The sequence below is a fragment of the Rana temporaria genome, chromosome 11, assembly GCF_905171775.1.
Source record: "Rana temporaria chromosome 11, aRanTem1.1, whole genome shotgun sequence".
NCBI classification, from domain to species: Eukaryota; Metazoa; Chordata; class Amphibia; order Anura; family Ranidae; genus Rana; species Rana temporaria.
The window spans coordinates 141,682,541-141,697,423 of record NC_053499.1 but is presented as its reverse complement, the minus strand read 5'-3'; the positions used below and the strand labels follow the sequence as shown (position 1 = coordinate 141,697,423).

The 14,883-nt window shown below is 46.0% G+C and overlaps 1 protein-coding gene across 1 annotated transcript in view; it reads left to right on the top strand.

Annotated features, from left to right (window-relative positions):
- Nucleotides 1-14,883, top strand: part of CMTM4 (CKLF like MARVEL transmembrane domain containing 4) — a 37,379-nt gene that overhangs the window by 11,979 nt on the left and 10,517 nt on the right. Inside the window, exon 2 of the mRNA XM_040329213.1 lies at nt 8,507-8,683. Coding sequence (XP_040185147.1) covers nt 8,507-8,683 — 177 coding nt within the window. The remainder of the gene's footprint in view (nt 1-8,506; nt 8,684-14,883) is intronic.

Below are 14,883 nucleotides of genomic sequence, written 5' to 3'. Positions count from 1 at the left end.
TATGGGCAACAGCGATGATGGGCTCCAGACTCTCCAGAGCTAAACAGTTGTTATGGTTTGATTACAATTATGGTAGTATCAAATATTTAAAGCTGAACTTTTAGGTAACTTGGTGTTCTCTGATTGGATGAGGTGGAGCAGTGACATCGCAATCTCTACCTCGTTCCATCAGAATGAATTGGCCCTGTACCTTGTGATCGCAGTGACCAGTCAAAGCAATCGCACATGTAAACAAAGGCTGCATGTTGCAGCCAGCATTCTGCTTCCTCTCACAATGCTTTCTGAAGTGATTGGCTGTAGGGTCAATTTATTCTGATGGACGAGGTAGAGATCGTGATGTCACTGCTCCACCTCAACCGTGCTAACCCTGGCCTTTTTATTGACCGTTGGGTAGATTCAGAAAGAGTTAGGCCGGCTTATCAGTAGATAAGCCGACCTAACTCAGAATCTACGCCGACCTATGTTTAAGTGTATGCTCAAATATTTTTATTATATTCATGTTTTTTTTACCTTTTGACGCTTTGTTAATGGTATTCCTAAGGATTTTTTTTGGTTTGTTCACATGGATTGGTATTTATTCACTTGATAATTTTCAGGTTTCTACCTAATTTAGGAATTAACCCCTTCTTATTATCTTATTGAGGTCTCACAGACCTATTTACAGATATCATTTTTTTCACTCAGTCTGTGTTTCATAATTGTAATTGATATTTATCTAGCACTTCATTGTCACTAGTGTCACATTTTAGCTTACCACAGCGCAGATCTTCCTTTGACCATTGTTTTTAGGGTTGTATAACATTTTTAGTTTCCACTTTACCATTTATTGAATCGGCGCAGTACACCCCTCTTTTTCATATTGACTGTTTTAGCATGACCTGGCATGGAGAACGCACAGCGATTGTTGCAATAATCGCATGAAACATCTGACAGGCTGGTTGTACCCAATTGATCCATCAACTTGGGTACATACAGCCTGCCCATAGATGGTTGGAAACTCACCCGCTCCCTACTGAACCGGCCAAGATTCGAACCGTCTGCTGGCTTTACTGGCCAGATCACCAGGTGAAATCCGAGGGGGGGGGGGGGGTTGGGGGTGCGCCAAAGAAAGGAAACCGGTTGTGGGGGGCGCCAAAGAAAGGATAACTGTTGCAGCCACCACATCTAATGGTTGGTAAGCTGCAATATATTTTTTGGGTTTTAGCCACCATTCACATAGGGGCGATTTGACATGCCAAATCGCCGCCTATTACCGGCAACGGCACTGTCCGAATTAATGCAATGTTGACTACGGCGCCACACTGCTTCCCAAAAGTAGTTCCTGCACTACTTTTGGCGACTTCAGGGGCGATTTCAATAGACCTCTGTGCATGAACCCTCATAGATGTCTCTCAAATCACCCCTGAAGTCGTTCTGAAATGCCTGTTTGAAATCGTGCAAGTTCAGCTAATTTCAGACTTGCATTCAGTGTGAACCTAGGCTAATACCGCTTTAGGGACTCTGTATGTTACAGCTCAGATTTAACATACACTGATTATTTTTTTTTTTTTAGGCTACACTATATATTTCTAGCCTTTGATAATTGTATAGTGTATCTCATTTTTAGGAATTACTCAATGGGCGTATTGCTGGCTCCATGATCTTAGGTTGGGTTGAGTGCATGAGTGTGTTTGTTGCAACTTGTTGAGAACCTACTTTAGATGTCAGGAACAGTAGAAGTGTATAACCTAATTCTGAGGAAATTTGCTGTATGTCTCCTTTAAAGGGGTTGTAAACCCTTGTGTTTTTTCACCTTAAAGCGGAGGTTCACCCATAGCGCAGACTTTTTAGCCTTAGATTCCTGCTCGTTTTGTCTAGGGGAATCGGCTATTTGTTTTAAAATATGATCCGTACTTACCCGTTTACGAGATGCATCCTCTCCGTCGCTTCCGGGTATGGGCTGCGGGAATGGGCGTTCCTTCTTGATTGACAGTCTTCCGACGGTCGCATCCATCGCGTCACGATTTTCCGAAAGAAGCCGAACGTCGGTGCGCAGGCGCAGTATAGAGCCGCACCGACGTTCGGCTTCTTTCGGCTACGAGTGACGCGATGGATGCGACCGTCGGAAGCCTCTCGGAAGACTGTCAATCAAGAAGGAACGCCCGCTCCCGAAGACCCATACCCGGAAGCGACGGAAGAAGATGCATCTCGAAAACGGGTAAGTACAGCTCATATTTTAAAACAAATAGCCGATTCCCCTAGACCGAACAAGCAGGAAGCTAAGGGGAAAAGGTCTAAAAATAAATAAATGGTTGAACTCCCGCTTTAATGCATCCTATGCATTAAGGTGAAAAAACACCTTGTACTCTCGGGGGCCCCCAGCCCCCCCGTTATACTTACCTAAGCCACTAAACTCCATGGGCTCGTTCCTGCCAGCTTGAGGCGGCTCGTCATTGCAGATTGATAGCTGGCTCCCGCTGCTGTCAATCAAATCAATGACGCGGCACGCCGGGGGGCGAGTCCGAGTGATACAGTCGGCGGCTATATCACGGGAGCGCGCCCGCAAGCTAATTCCCTTGAGAGAGCACTCTCCAAGAAGGGGGTAAGCTCTTGTGGGGAGGAGCCGAGACAGCCGCCAAGGGACCCCAGAAGACGAGGATCGGGGCCACTCTGTGCAAAACGAACTGCACAGTGGAGGTAAGTATGACATGTTTGTTGTTTTGAAAAAAAAATATATACCTTTACAACCCCTTTAATGGTTTCCAGTTAGCCGTAGGAGAACAGTGGGTATTGTTTGGCATGTAGAGTTGGTTGTATATTCTGTTGGTGTTGTTTGTAGATCTCCTTTTAATGCAGCTTCCTCTTATCACACCGGTAGTTATATGGAGGAATTGCCCCGATGCGCCTGTGTATATACAGAAGTCGGCATTCCACTACTTGTAAATTACAAGCGCTCTGCGCTCTTTCCCCCCCATCCTGTCTCCTTTCAAGTAGTTAGGCTGCAGTGGCTGGAAATGTTTACTGAAGCTAAAAATACATTTTGTTGGGCAGACTGAACTCGTGACTTCTGAATTTGCAGTAGAAATGCTGTTTTTGTTGGTCTGCCTTTTACGGTATACTGTTGGCTCAATGTAAACCTACAACCCCAATTCCAAAACAAAAGTTGGGATGCTTTATACAATCTACATAAAAACAGAATGCAATGATTTGCAAATCTTATAAACTAATTTTTCTATTCACAATGGAAAACATATCAAATGTTTAAACCTGAGAACATGGACTCTTCCCAATGACCGCAAGCGTGAGAAGCACTCTTCCCAATGACCGCGAGCGTGAGGAGCACTCTTCCCAATGACCGCAAGCGTGAGAAGCACTCTTCCCAATGACCGCGAGCGTGAGGAGCACTCTTCCCAATGACCGCGAGCGTGAGGAGCACTCTTCCCAATGACCGAGAGCGTGAGGAGCACTCTTCCCAATGACCGCGAGCGTGAGGAGCACTCTTCCCAATGACCGCGAGCGCGAGGAGCACTCATCCCAATGACCGCGAGCGCGAGGAGCACTCATCCCAATGACCGCGAGCGCGAGGAGCACTCTTCCCAATGACCGCGAGCGCGAGGAGCACTCATCCCAATGACCGCGAGCGCGAGGAGCACTCTTCCCAATGACCGCGAGCAGCACTCTTCCCAATGACCGCGAGGAGCACTCTTCCCAATGACCGCGAGCGCGAGGAGCACTCTTCCCAATGACCATGAGTGTGAGGAGCACTCTTCCCAATGACCATGAGTGTGAGGAGCACTCTTCCCAGTGACCATGAGTGTGAGGAGCACTCTTCCCAGTGACCATGAGTGTGAGGAGCACTCTTCCCAGTGACCATGAGTGTGAGGAGCACTCTTCCCAGTGACCATGAGTGTGAGGAGCACTCTTCCCAATGACAATGAGTGTGAGGAGCACTCTTCCCAATGACCATGAGTGTGAGGAGCATTCTTCCCAATGACCATGAGTGTGAGGAGCACTCTTCCCAGTGACCATGAGTGTGAGGAGCACTCTTCCCAGTGACCATGAGTGTGAGGAGCACTCTTCCCAATGACCATGAGTGTGAGGAGCATTCTTCCCAGTGACCATGAGTGTGAGGAGCACTCTTCCCAGTGACCCTGAATGTGAGGAGCACTCTTCCCAATGACCATGAGTGTGAGGAGCACTCTTCCCAGTGACCATGAGTGTGAGGAGCACTCTTCCCAGTGACCATGAGTGTGAGGAGCACTCTTCCCAATGACCATGAGTGTGAGGAGCACTCTTCCCAATGACCATGAGTGTGAGGAGCACTCTTCCCAATGAGTGTGAGGAGCACTCTTCCCAATGAGTGTGAGGAGCACTCTTCCCAATGAGTGTGAGGAGCACTCTTCCCAATGACCATGAGTGTGAGGAGCACTCTTCCCAATGACCATGAGTGTGAGGAGCACTCTTCCCAGTGACCATGAGTGTGAGGGGCACTCTTCCCAGTGACCATGAGTGTGAGGAGAATTCTTCCCAGTGACCATGAGTGTGAGGAGAATTCTTCCCAGTGACCATGAGTGTGAGGAGAATTCTTCCCAATGACCATGAGTGTGAGGAGAATTCTTCCCAGTGACCATGAGTGTGAGGAGAATTCTTCCCAATGACCATGAGTGTGAGGAGAATTCTTCCCAATGACCATGAGTGTGAGGAGCACTCTTCCCAATGACCATGAGTGTGAGGAGCACTCTTCCCAATGACCATGAGTGTGAGGAGCACTCTTCCCAATGACCATCACACTAATGTATCACGAGTTCTAGATAGTCATTTTTACCAGGGGTTCCCTGAGACCGGAAAGTTATTTCAAGGGTTTCTCTGTGTTGAAAAGGTTGCAAAAGGCTGGTATAGCGCTAGGCTGATTTATGTTTTAAATCAAGTATTTCTGGCAACCCCGTGGGATGGGCTTGTTGGCTAATTGCAGTCTAGTATGTAGTGTTGCAAAATGTCCAAAGGGATACTAGGAATATTTTTTTATCATCCCCATATGTGGAGAAACTGGAACTGTCAAAAGACTATAGTAAATTATTAAGACAGCAAGAATGAGGAATAGTAAGGAAAAAGCCTCTGTGGTTTGCAACTTGCTTGATTTTTATCTGACTATAGTAAAAAGCTGACATATTAAAAAGTGCGCATATTCTTTGTGTTTGTAATCTTCATTCTTCTTCCTCTGGGGGAGAATAATTTGCCTGAAACTCACTAGGGTATAAATGTGTAACGTGAAACACAACAACCACGCTTGGTCAGATGCTGGTTCCTTGACGTCTGTCGCCTCGTATTTTATACCACCATCAGCCCTCTGTGCGAAAAGATGTCTGTGCGTACGCGGAACATTATTTTACACTTAGAGAATTTCCGATCTGCTGGAAGTTCGTAGACGTTGAGGGAAAAGGCTGCCTTCCCCGAGCTCTGATTAATTTTCCCGACACTCAGAAGGGGAAATATTAACTTGTCACTTCCGTCATCTGGGAGCTTTAATTCTTTGTGATGGCAGCTCCTCAGGAAAGCAGATCTTAAAGTGAAATCATATATTATTTATAAGAAGTAGCTAACGGACTCCTTTTTTATTTTTTTTTATTCTGCAGCTAATAAACTGGTTACTTTTTTTTCCCCCCCATCCATTTTAAAGGGGATGTCTATTTTCAGCAAGAAAATGGGAACTTTGTTGTGTAAAGGTCAAAGAGGGTCCTATGGAAAGTGGTGGGAAGCCATATTCTGGTACCCCCGTCTAACGGCTGTTTTTGAGCTTTGTGGTTGTAGCACCAAATTGCCCAGAGAACTTGGACTATGTGGCCCAGATTCAGAAAGGAGTTACGTCGGCGTATCTCCAGATACGACGTCGTAACTCTGAGTGTGAGGCGTCGCATCTCTGCGGCTGATTCATAGAATCAGATACGCCTCACTGTTGCCTAGATACGAGCGGCGTAAGTCTCCTACGCCGTCGTATCTTGGAGTGCATATTTACGCTGGCCGCTAGGGGAGCTTCCGTAAATTTACGCATAGAATATGCAAATGAGCTAGATACGCCGATTCAGAAATGTACGTGCGCCCGGCGCATTGATTTACGTAGTTTACGTAAGGCTTTTTCCGGCATAAAGTTACCTCTGCTATATGAGGCGTAGCCAATGTTAAGTATGGACAGCATTGAATTTTGCGTTGTTTGCGTAAGTCGTACGGGAATAGGGCTGTGCGTAAGTTACGTTTACGTCTAAAGCATTGACTATTTGCGGCGTAATTTGAAGCATGCGCACTGGGATACTTTCACGGACGGCGCATGCGCCGTTCGTTAGGAGCGTCAATTACGCGGGGTCACGAGTAATTAGCATACAACACTCCCCCCTACCAGCCTATTTTGAATTAGGCGGGCTTATGCTGGCCCATATACGCTACGCCGCCGTAACTTCGGGCGCAAGTTCTTTCTGAATACGGGACTTGCCTCTCTAAGTTACGGCGGCGTAGCGTATATGAGATACGCTACGCCCGCCTAAAGATAGGCATTTCTTTCTGAATCCCGGCCTGTATCTAATTTAAATCGACTAGATCCTAAAGACGAAGTCCAAGTTCTCAAAAACGGCTTACCTCATTCATTCAAAATGTTGATTGTCTCTAGGGAAAAGGGCACCCCCCCAACTCAGGGCCATCTTTAAGGCAGGCAAAAGGGACAGTTGCCCTGGGCCCTGTCATTGTTGTGGGGCCCAAAGCAGCTGCCTCACACTTGCAAACTATCCTATTTAAAACTCTCTTGTCCCTTGAAGTTTTAGTCCTGTGCGGTGTCCTGATATCTCGCTGTGAAGTGCTGCTACTAATGCTGCCCAGCTCTGCCCTATTGTTGTGTACTGATGACTCGCCTGCAGACCCTGTGTTTACATGTAAATAACGGGATCATTCATATGTAAATAACGGATCATTCATATGTAAATAACGGGATCATCCATATGTAAATAACGGGATCATTCATATGTAAATAACGGGATCATTCATATGTAAATAACGGGATCATTCATATGTAAATAACGGGATCATTCATATGTAAATAACGGGATCATTCATATGTAAATAGCAGAGTCTGATGGCATTGATATGTAAATAATGGCAGCATTCATATGTATATCATGCCCCTCTGTAGTGAAGAGATGATGTACAGTAATCTCTAGCAACCAATCAACAAGAAGAAACCGTGTGCTGTAACCTCTAGCAACTAATCAGTGAGCCGTAATGTGTGCTGTAACCTCTAGCAACCAGACAGTAAGTGGTAATGATATGCTGTAACCTCTGGCAACCAATCACAATCACTGCTTGATCTGATACAGTTAACTGATTCTAAGTCTAGCTGATATATATATTGTATGTCTCAGAGCAGGTGGAGAGCAAAATTGCATGGTGGGGCCCCCAAGACTTTTCTTGCCCAGGGTCCAATCAACATTAAAGACGCTCCCTGCCCCAACCCACTTATACTTCCCTTGCACTCCCTTGGAGCTCCTTCTTCCTCTGCAGGCAGCGAAGATACTTTCAGGTACTGAAATGCATGTGACCTACTCCACTGTGAAAGTGCCCAGGCTTGGCCGCTAAAAATATGTACTGTCACTTTACAATATAAGGGGATCGTACAGTGAAAACACATAAGAGGGCACTGCTCATAAGAGCGTACAATCTAATAGGGTGGGGAAAGTGGTACAAAAGCTAATCTTTGCGGGGGTGAGCTGATGGAAGAATTAAAAGTTCAGTTGGCTGGTGTTGGGATCCGCTTCCCCGAAGAGGGGAGTTTTCATGGTTCGCCTAAAGGTGGACAGAGTAGGAGTTAGCTGGACAGATTAAGGTTAATGTAGAGAGTTCCAGAGGATGGGAGAGGCTCTGGTAAAGTCCAGGAGATGAGCATGGGAGGAGCAGACAAGAGAGCTAGGGAGCAGGATGTCTTGGGAAGGGCGGAGCGGATGGTTTGGGTGATATTTGGAGACAATTTCGGTGAAGCTCGGGGCAGAGTTGTGAATAGGTTTTGTATGTTGCTCGTATTTTGAATTTAAAGGGGTTGTACAATTTTTTTTTTTCCTAAATACCTTCCTTTACCTTAGTGCAGTCCTCCTTCACTTTCCTCATCCTTCCATTTTGCTTTTAAATGTCCTTATTTCTTCTGAGAAATCCTCACTTCCTGTTCTTCTGTCTGTAACTCCACACAGTAATGCAAGGATTCTCCCTGGTGTGGAGTGTTGTGCTTGCCCCCTCCCCTGGAATACAGGAGAGTCAGGACGCTCTCTACGTTGCAGATAGAGAAAGGAGCTGTGTGTTAGTGGGTCGTCCTGACTCTCCTGTAGTCCAAGAGAGGGGGCGAGCACGACACTCCACACCAGGAAGAAAGCCTCGCATATACAGCTGGCAGGCGTGTATGGATCGCAACATTGGCTAAACAGCATTAGAAATGATGAGTTGCTTATAAATATGTGTTTCTGTACAACTGATTTTGTGATGTGTTTTGTTTTGACAGCTCCTGGCTCTGCTGGCATTTATCTGCATTGAGACGATAATGGAATGCTCGCCATGTGAAGGATTGTATTTCTTCGAATTTGTCAGCTGCAGCGCGTTTGTGGTGACCGGCGTTTTGCTGCTCATGTTCAGCCTGTCTCTCCATGAGCGGGTCCCTCACATCAACTGGATTCTGACGGTGAGTTTCCTGCTGTCTGCACAGTTTACTATGCGGTCATGCACTGTGTGTGTGTGTGTGTGTGTGTGTGTGTGTGTGTGTGTGTGTATATATATGTATATGTGTGTATATATATATATATATATATATATATATATATATATATATATATATATATATAATGTGTATACCAGAGCAAGCTAAAAAATGCCTCATACGCATTGGTATCATAAGAGTAAGAAGAAAACTGACATAGTGTATAACTGTAAAAAACATAGATAAAAGGTTTCCACTCACATCTGTAAATGCACTACCCCTGGTGCGCGCAGGTAGCTCTTTATGTACAGTGGGAGTAGAACTCCCTTTGGATCAATTAAGCATCTGCAGATCCTCGGCCCTGCTTTCCCCCGTGGGTGACTGTATGCATCCTGGTAATACGCAATGACGTCACAAGCTCCGCCCGGCGTGTTTCGTCACTGATTAAGATCGTAAGGTGGGTTGAATTGAGATTGTGCTTTTTTTTTTTTTATGAATAATCATGCAGCTCTACAAGGCAGGAGTCCTTTCAGAAGCTTTGTGTTTAGAGTGAAAAATGAAGGTTTCCTATTTAGAATAATAAGCTGTCAGGTTGGTAAAACGGCGATATCGGAACCACCGTGGTGTAGTGGTTAGCACCTTCACCTAGCAGCAAAAGGGTCGCTGGTTCGAATCCCGACCATGACTCCATCTGCTTGGAGTTTGCATGTTCTCCCTGTGCCTGTGTGGGTTTCCTCCGGGTACTCCGGTTTCCTCCAACACTCCAAAGACATGCTGGTAGGTTAATTGGATCCTGGCTAAATTGGCCCTAATATATATATATATATATATATATATATATATATATATGTGTATGTATGTATGTATGTATGTATGTATATATGTATATATGTGTGTCCCAAGCGTATCAAGATCCTACGGGGTAAATGACAGCACCAGCCGGGAAGACACTGGCTGCAAAAAGCGCCAAGAGGCGATTCAGTTCGCATGTGTAGCGCTATACAAGTCATTCATTCAATTCAATCCAATCGTACAGTTTTTAGTGTACATAGATTTACAAAACAAAATGGGATAAAGAAATATTCCTGAACTTCGTTTTATCTCATGGTTGCTGTGAAATTGTGTGAATGCATCAATGCAGTGCATGTTATCTCAGCTTGCAGAGCTTGGATTCATTGAATGAGTTTTCCGAAAATTAAAATATTGCAGAATATACAGCCTCGTGCTACATAACTAAGCTTCATTTCATGCTGAATAATCTAAATTATTAATGAATCTTAAATAGAAAACTATCTTTTAGATAGATTTTTTTACTCCAAAAGCATTTTATTTAAATACATTTTATGGAAATAAAAAAAAATCGATTTTAAATAATAAAAAAAATACAATTTAAATAAAAAATAAAAATCATTTATATTCACCCTGATTTACATGTTAGAGTGCACCTGTGTCCAAAAACATCATCACACGCGAAGGATATCCCTGAACAGTGGAGTATTGCAGCTTTTTGCCTTCCCTTATAGTACTGCTATCAGTGGTAGTCGTGCTTTGAATGTAACATGACATATATATATATATACCGTATTTATCGCTTTTATCGTTTTTTTGTACTTACAGTTTTGGTGTCTTGCACGGCGGCCTCGTCGGGTCCGGCGTCCTTCTGCGGCTTTGGGTGTCCTCTTCGGCGGGTCCAGCGTCCTTTTGCGGCGTCCTCCCCGCTCGTTTCCCGCCACGAGTTTGAATACTGCGTCGGCATATACCGAGCGCAGTACACTCGTGTATCTTCGGGCAGGCTCGGCAACTGTCGCGCTGACGTTCTGTACGCTCAGGACGTCAGTGCGAGAGGCGCCGAGACTGCCCGAAGATACACGAGTGTACTGCGCTCTGTATATGCCGGCGCAGTATTCAAACTCGTGACGGGAAAGCGAGTATCGGCGTATATCGCGCACCCACGATTTTGCCCTGATTTTCAGGGCAAAATAGTGCGCGGTATACGCCGATAAATACGGTATATAATATATAAATATAAATATATATATATATATATATATATATATATATATATATATATATATATATATATATATACTGCTCAGTCTATTGCTGAAATGGCTCTCAGCCAATCGTACTTGCTCTGATGTCTGCAGCGTGTCCTCCCCACCTGTCAGTGCTCCTTTCATTGGGTCATCGGGGGAAGGCAGGTCCTTGGAAGTGGGATTTGGTCTGCTGAGTGTAGCTGTCACAAGACCACAGCGGTGTTCCTGCTAGGAGATCCAATGCAAATGTCAGCACTGTCAGCATCAGCATTGTTACTGGGCTCTGCAATGCTAAATCAACATGCTTTGTATACTAAAAGGCACCAATTATTCATGACAAAAATGCTATTTCAATACACGAATGAATATATTCCCGGAAAAAGATGGACAGCAGCACTGGTAAACTGCTACACTGTGGAAAAGAAAAAAGGTAACAGCGCTCTCTGCAGGGACAACCCAATCCATACACCAGGTCCACTCACAGGTGCCGAAGCTCAATGTGTCCCAACACACTCAAATGCAACAGTAGTAAGAAGAGTCTGCAAGACTATAATCCTTGAAGTGTCATTTATTGGTACATCAGCCAGAAACTGACGCGTTTCGTCAATAAGCTTAGTTGACGTAGCTATGACTAAGGCTATTGCCGAAGCGCGTCGGCATTATTGTTTTTATTGTCAGTCTGATCAGTGGTGTATTTCAGTTTTGTGCTGCCCTAGGCCAGGCAAAATTTGTGCACCCCCTAATTTAAATATGACCCACCCCTTCCCTGTCGAGGCCACACCCCCATTTAAGACCCGCCCTGACATTTTCCAGTGGGGACACTAGTTCTGAGGGCTTTGGGGGGGCAGTAGAATCCCATAATTTTCAGGGATTTACTCTGACTTCCTGTTTTGCTATGGAGCCCATCGGCTGACTTTTTGACAGTTTTTAGGCTCCCGACATAGCATCTGTCCCTCTCTAGCTGAGAACTCAGGTGGGAGGTCCACTGTTATGATAGGACAGTCAAAACTAGAAGCGATGCAAAGCCCCCCTCCCATTTGTGGAACGCCGCCCGCCCGCCCAACAACTCATTGGTTTGGGTTTGCCGCCCTAGCCTCCTCCATGTGTATGGGCTGCCCCCCCCCTCCCGATGATGTCACTGCCAGTATTTTTATACCGGCAGTAGTGCGGCCGCTTTATGGGGGCACTAGACTGATTTGCCTCCTGGCCCAGTCCGCCCCAAGACTGGCGCTACACTAAAAGTGTAGCGCAAGCCAGGGGGACTCTTTTCGTGCTGTCCCCCTGCTGTCTAGGCCTGGGCCTTGTTGGCCTAGGCCAAGATAAAGCATTGACTCTGATGTACCAATAAAGGACACTTCGAGGATTACAGTCTTGCCGGCTCTTCTTACTACTGTAAACTGCTACACTCCTCTTTTCAGGGCTACTCCTTTTATGAAGTAGAGTAATAGCCACTGTGGCCTTTTTACACTCTCAACAGTGACTGTTGATAGTGTGAAACGCGTACGTTTTTTTTTTTCCCTGTACCCTGCTGTGGTTTGTAATTTTGTTATTTTGCACAATAAAGGCGTTTTTATCCGAGTGCGGCTGTTTAGACCTTCCCTCTTCTAATAGCCACTGTGGCCTTATCAGAGGTCATGGCACTGTTAAAAAATTAAATAAAAAAGGTATTACACATTTCACAAATGTGCATTGCATTACCCTTGTGTTTGTTTTGCACAGAGTGGCCCCGATCCTCCTCTTCTGGGGTCTCCCGATTGGCGCTGGTAGCTCCTCCCCCGCATCAGGAAACCACCTAGGAGAAACGCCGTTCTTGGGGGTGCCCAAGCGGGCCCATTCCAGAGTCTAGCTTTTGCGTCCATAGACACAGAAAGCAGGACTCGGCCTCGCCCACTGGCACCCTCTTCATTGGATTTGATTGACCGCAGCGAGAGCCAATGGCTGCGCTGCTATCAATTTATCCAATCAAGAGGTCAGTTGGGCAGTGGATGGCGTCGAGCAGTGGATGGCGTCGCTCAGTTGGGCAGTGGATGACATTTTTTAGTAGGGCAGTGGATGACGTTGGTCAGTAGGGCAGTGGATTGCGTCGGTCATTTCCGATACGCGTGCAAACGCTTAGTATCAGCACCGATATTGGTATCAAACCTTACAGCATGCGATTCTGTCAGGAATAACGTTTTTATTTATTTATTTATTTTCACTTATTGAACGAGATGTTGTTGCATTGTCAGGATCCCTATACACTTTGAGTTCAGGGCTCCATAATGTGATATTGTAACGCACGCTCCTGTAGATCGCATGCTCTGTAGAACGCACGGTCCTGTAGATTGCACGCTCCTGTAGATTGCACACTCCTGTAGAACGCACGCTCTGCACGCTCTGTAGATTGCACGCTCTGTAGATTGCACGCTCTGTAGATTGCACGCTCTGTAGATTGCACGCTCTGTAGATTGCACGCTCTGTAGATTGCACGCTCTGTAGATTGCACGCTCTGTAGATTGCACGCTCCTGTAGATTGCACGCTCCTGTAGAATGCACGCTCCTGTAGAATGCACGCTCCTGTAGAATGCACGCTCCTGTAGAACGCACGCTCCTGTAGATTGCACGCTCTGTAGATTGCACGCTCTGTAGATTGCACGCTCCTGTAGAGTGCACGCTCCTGTAGAACGCACGCTCCTGTAGATTGCACGCTCCTGTAGATTGCACGCTCCTGTAGATTGCACGCTCCTGTCGATTGCACGCTCCTGTAGAATGCACGCTCCTGTAGCTTGCACGCTCCTGTAGATTGCACGCTCCTGTAGATTGCACGCTCCTGTAGATTGCACGCTCCTGTAGATTGCACGCTCATGTAGATTGCACGCTCCTGTCGATTGCACGCTCCTGTCGATTGCACGCTCCTGTCGATTGCACGCTCCTGTCGATTGCACGCTCCTGTCGAATGCACGCTCCTGTAGATTGCACGCTCTGTAGATTGCACGCTCCTGTAGATTGCACGCTCCTGTAGATTGCACGCTCCTGTAGATTGCACGCTCCTGTAGATTGCACGCTCCTGTAGATTGCACGCTCCTGTAGAATGCACGCTCCTGTAGAATGCACGCTCCTGTAGCTTGCACGCTCCTGTAGCTTGCACGCTCCTGTAGCTTGCACGCTCCTGTAGCTTGCACGCTCCTGTAGCTTGCACGCTCCTGTAGCTTGCACGCTCCTGTAGCTTGCACGCTCCTGTAGATTGCACGCTCCTGTAGATTGCACGCTCCTGTAGATTGCACGCTCCTGTAGATTGCACGCTCCTGTAGATTGCACGCTCCTGTAGATTGCACGCTCCTGTAGATTGCACGCTCCTGTAGATTGCACGCTCCTGTAGATTGCACGCTCCTGTAGATCGCACGCTCCTGTCCTTGGAAAGTCAATGCTTAGCATAGTTCTTTTGTATGTGGAATATAGAATACAGACTCCTAGAGTCTGCGAAAAACGATTCCCATGATGATTAATATGAAACCACATCCTTCCCCGTGATTGGTCCGGTCACATGACTCCACAATGCAGAAATTCTGCTGAAATATGAAATCACATGAGCTTTACCACCTTTGGTTTGGGATCATTTCTTAAATATGTGCACGTCTGTAAGAATTACAGGAGGTTGGCATTGTGCTTACTAAAACTGAAATTCATTCTTCTCATTCTTGGCTGAAGAACATTAACCCAGAAAGACGACCTCCTCCCTTTCCAGTCTCCTTTACCAGTTTCACTGGTTGCTGTTTCATTTCTTTGTAGCAAGGAAGTTACCGGCATAAAGAAAACCATTCACAGACCCGGACAATTCACACTGAGCTCACAATGCAAACAAAACGGCATTGAGTAAGAATTGGATCTCTGAATTAGGGTTGCACCGATACTGACGAGTACCGATACTTGTGTAGCAAGGTCCCGGGTCCCCTTTGGTCTAATGACAACCTCCAGAGTAAGTGACAGCTGACATCCTTCTGTGTAGAGTGGGTTACAAGGCATGGTGGGTGTAATGCAAGGTAGATTTATGGGCGCCAGACACTTCTTGAATGCAAAGAGATTTATTTTCTCTTGAACAGAACTGTGGGAGAGAGGGTTTAGTGCCAGGACACCCTTTAGTAGTTGCAAAGTTAATTGGCAGACTCAGAG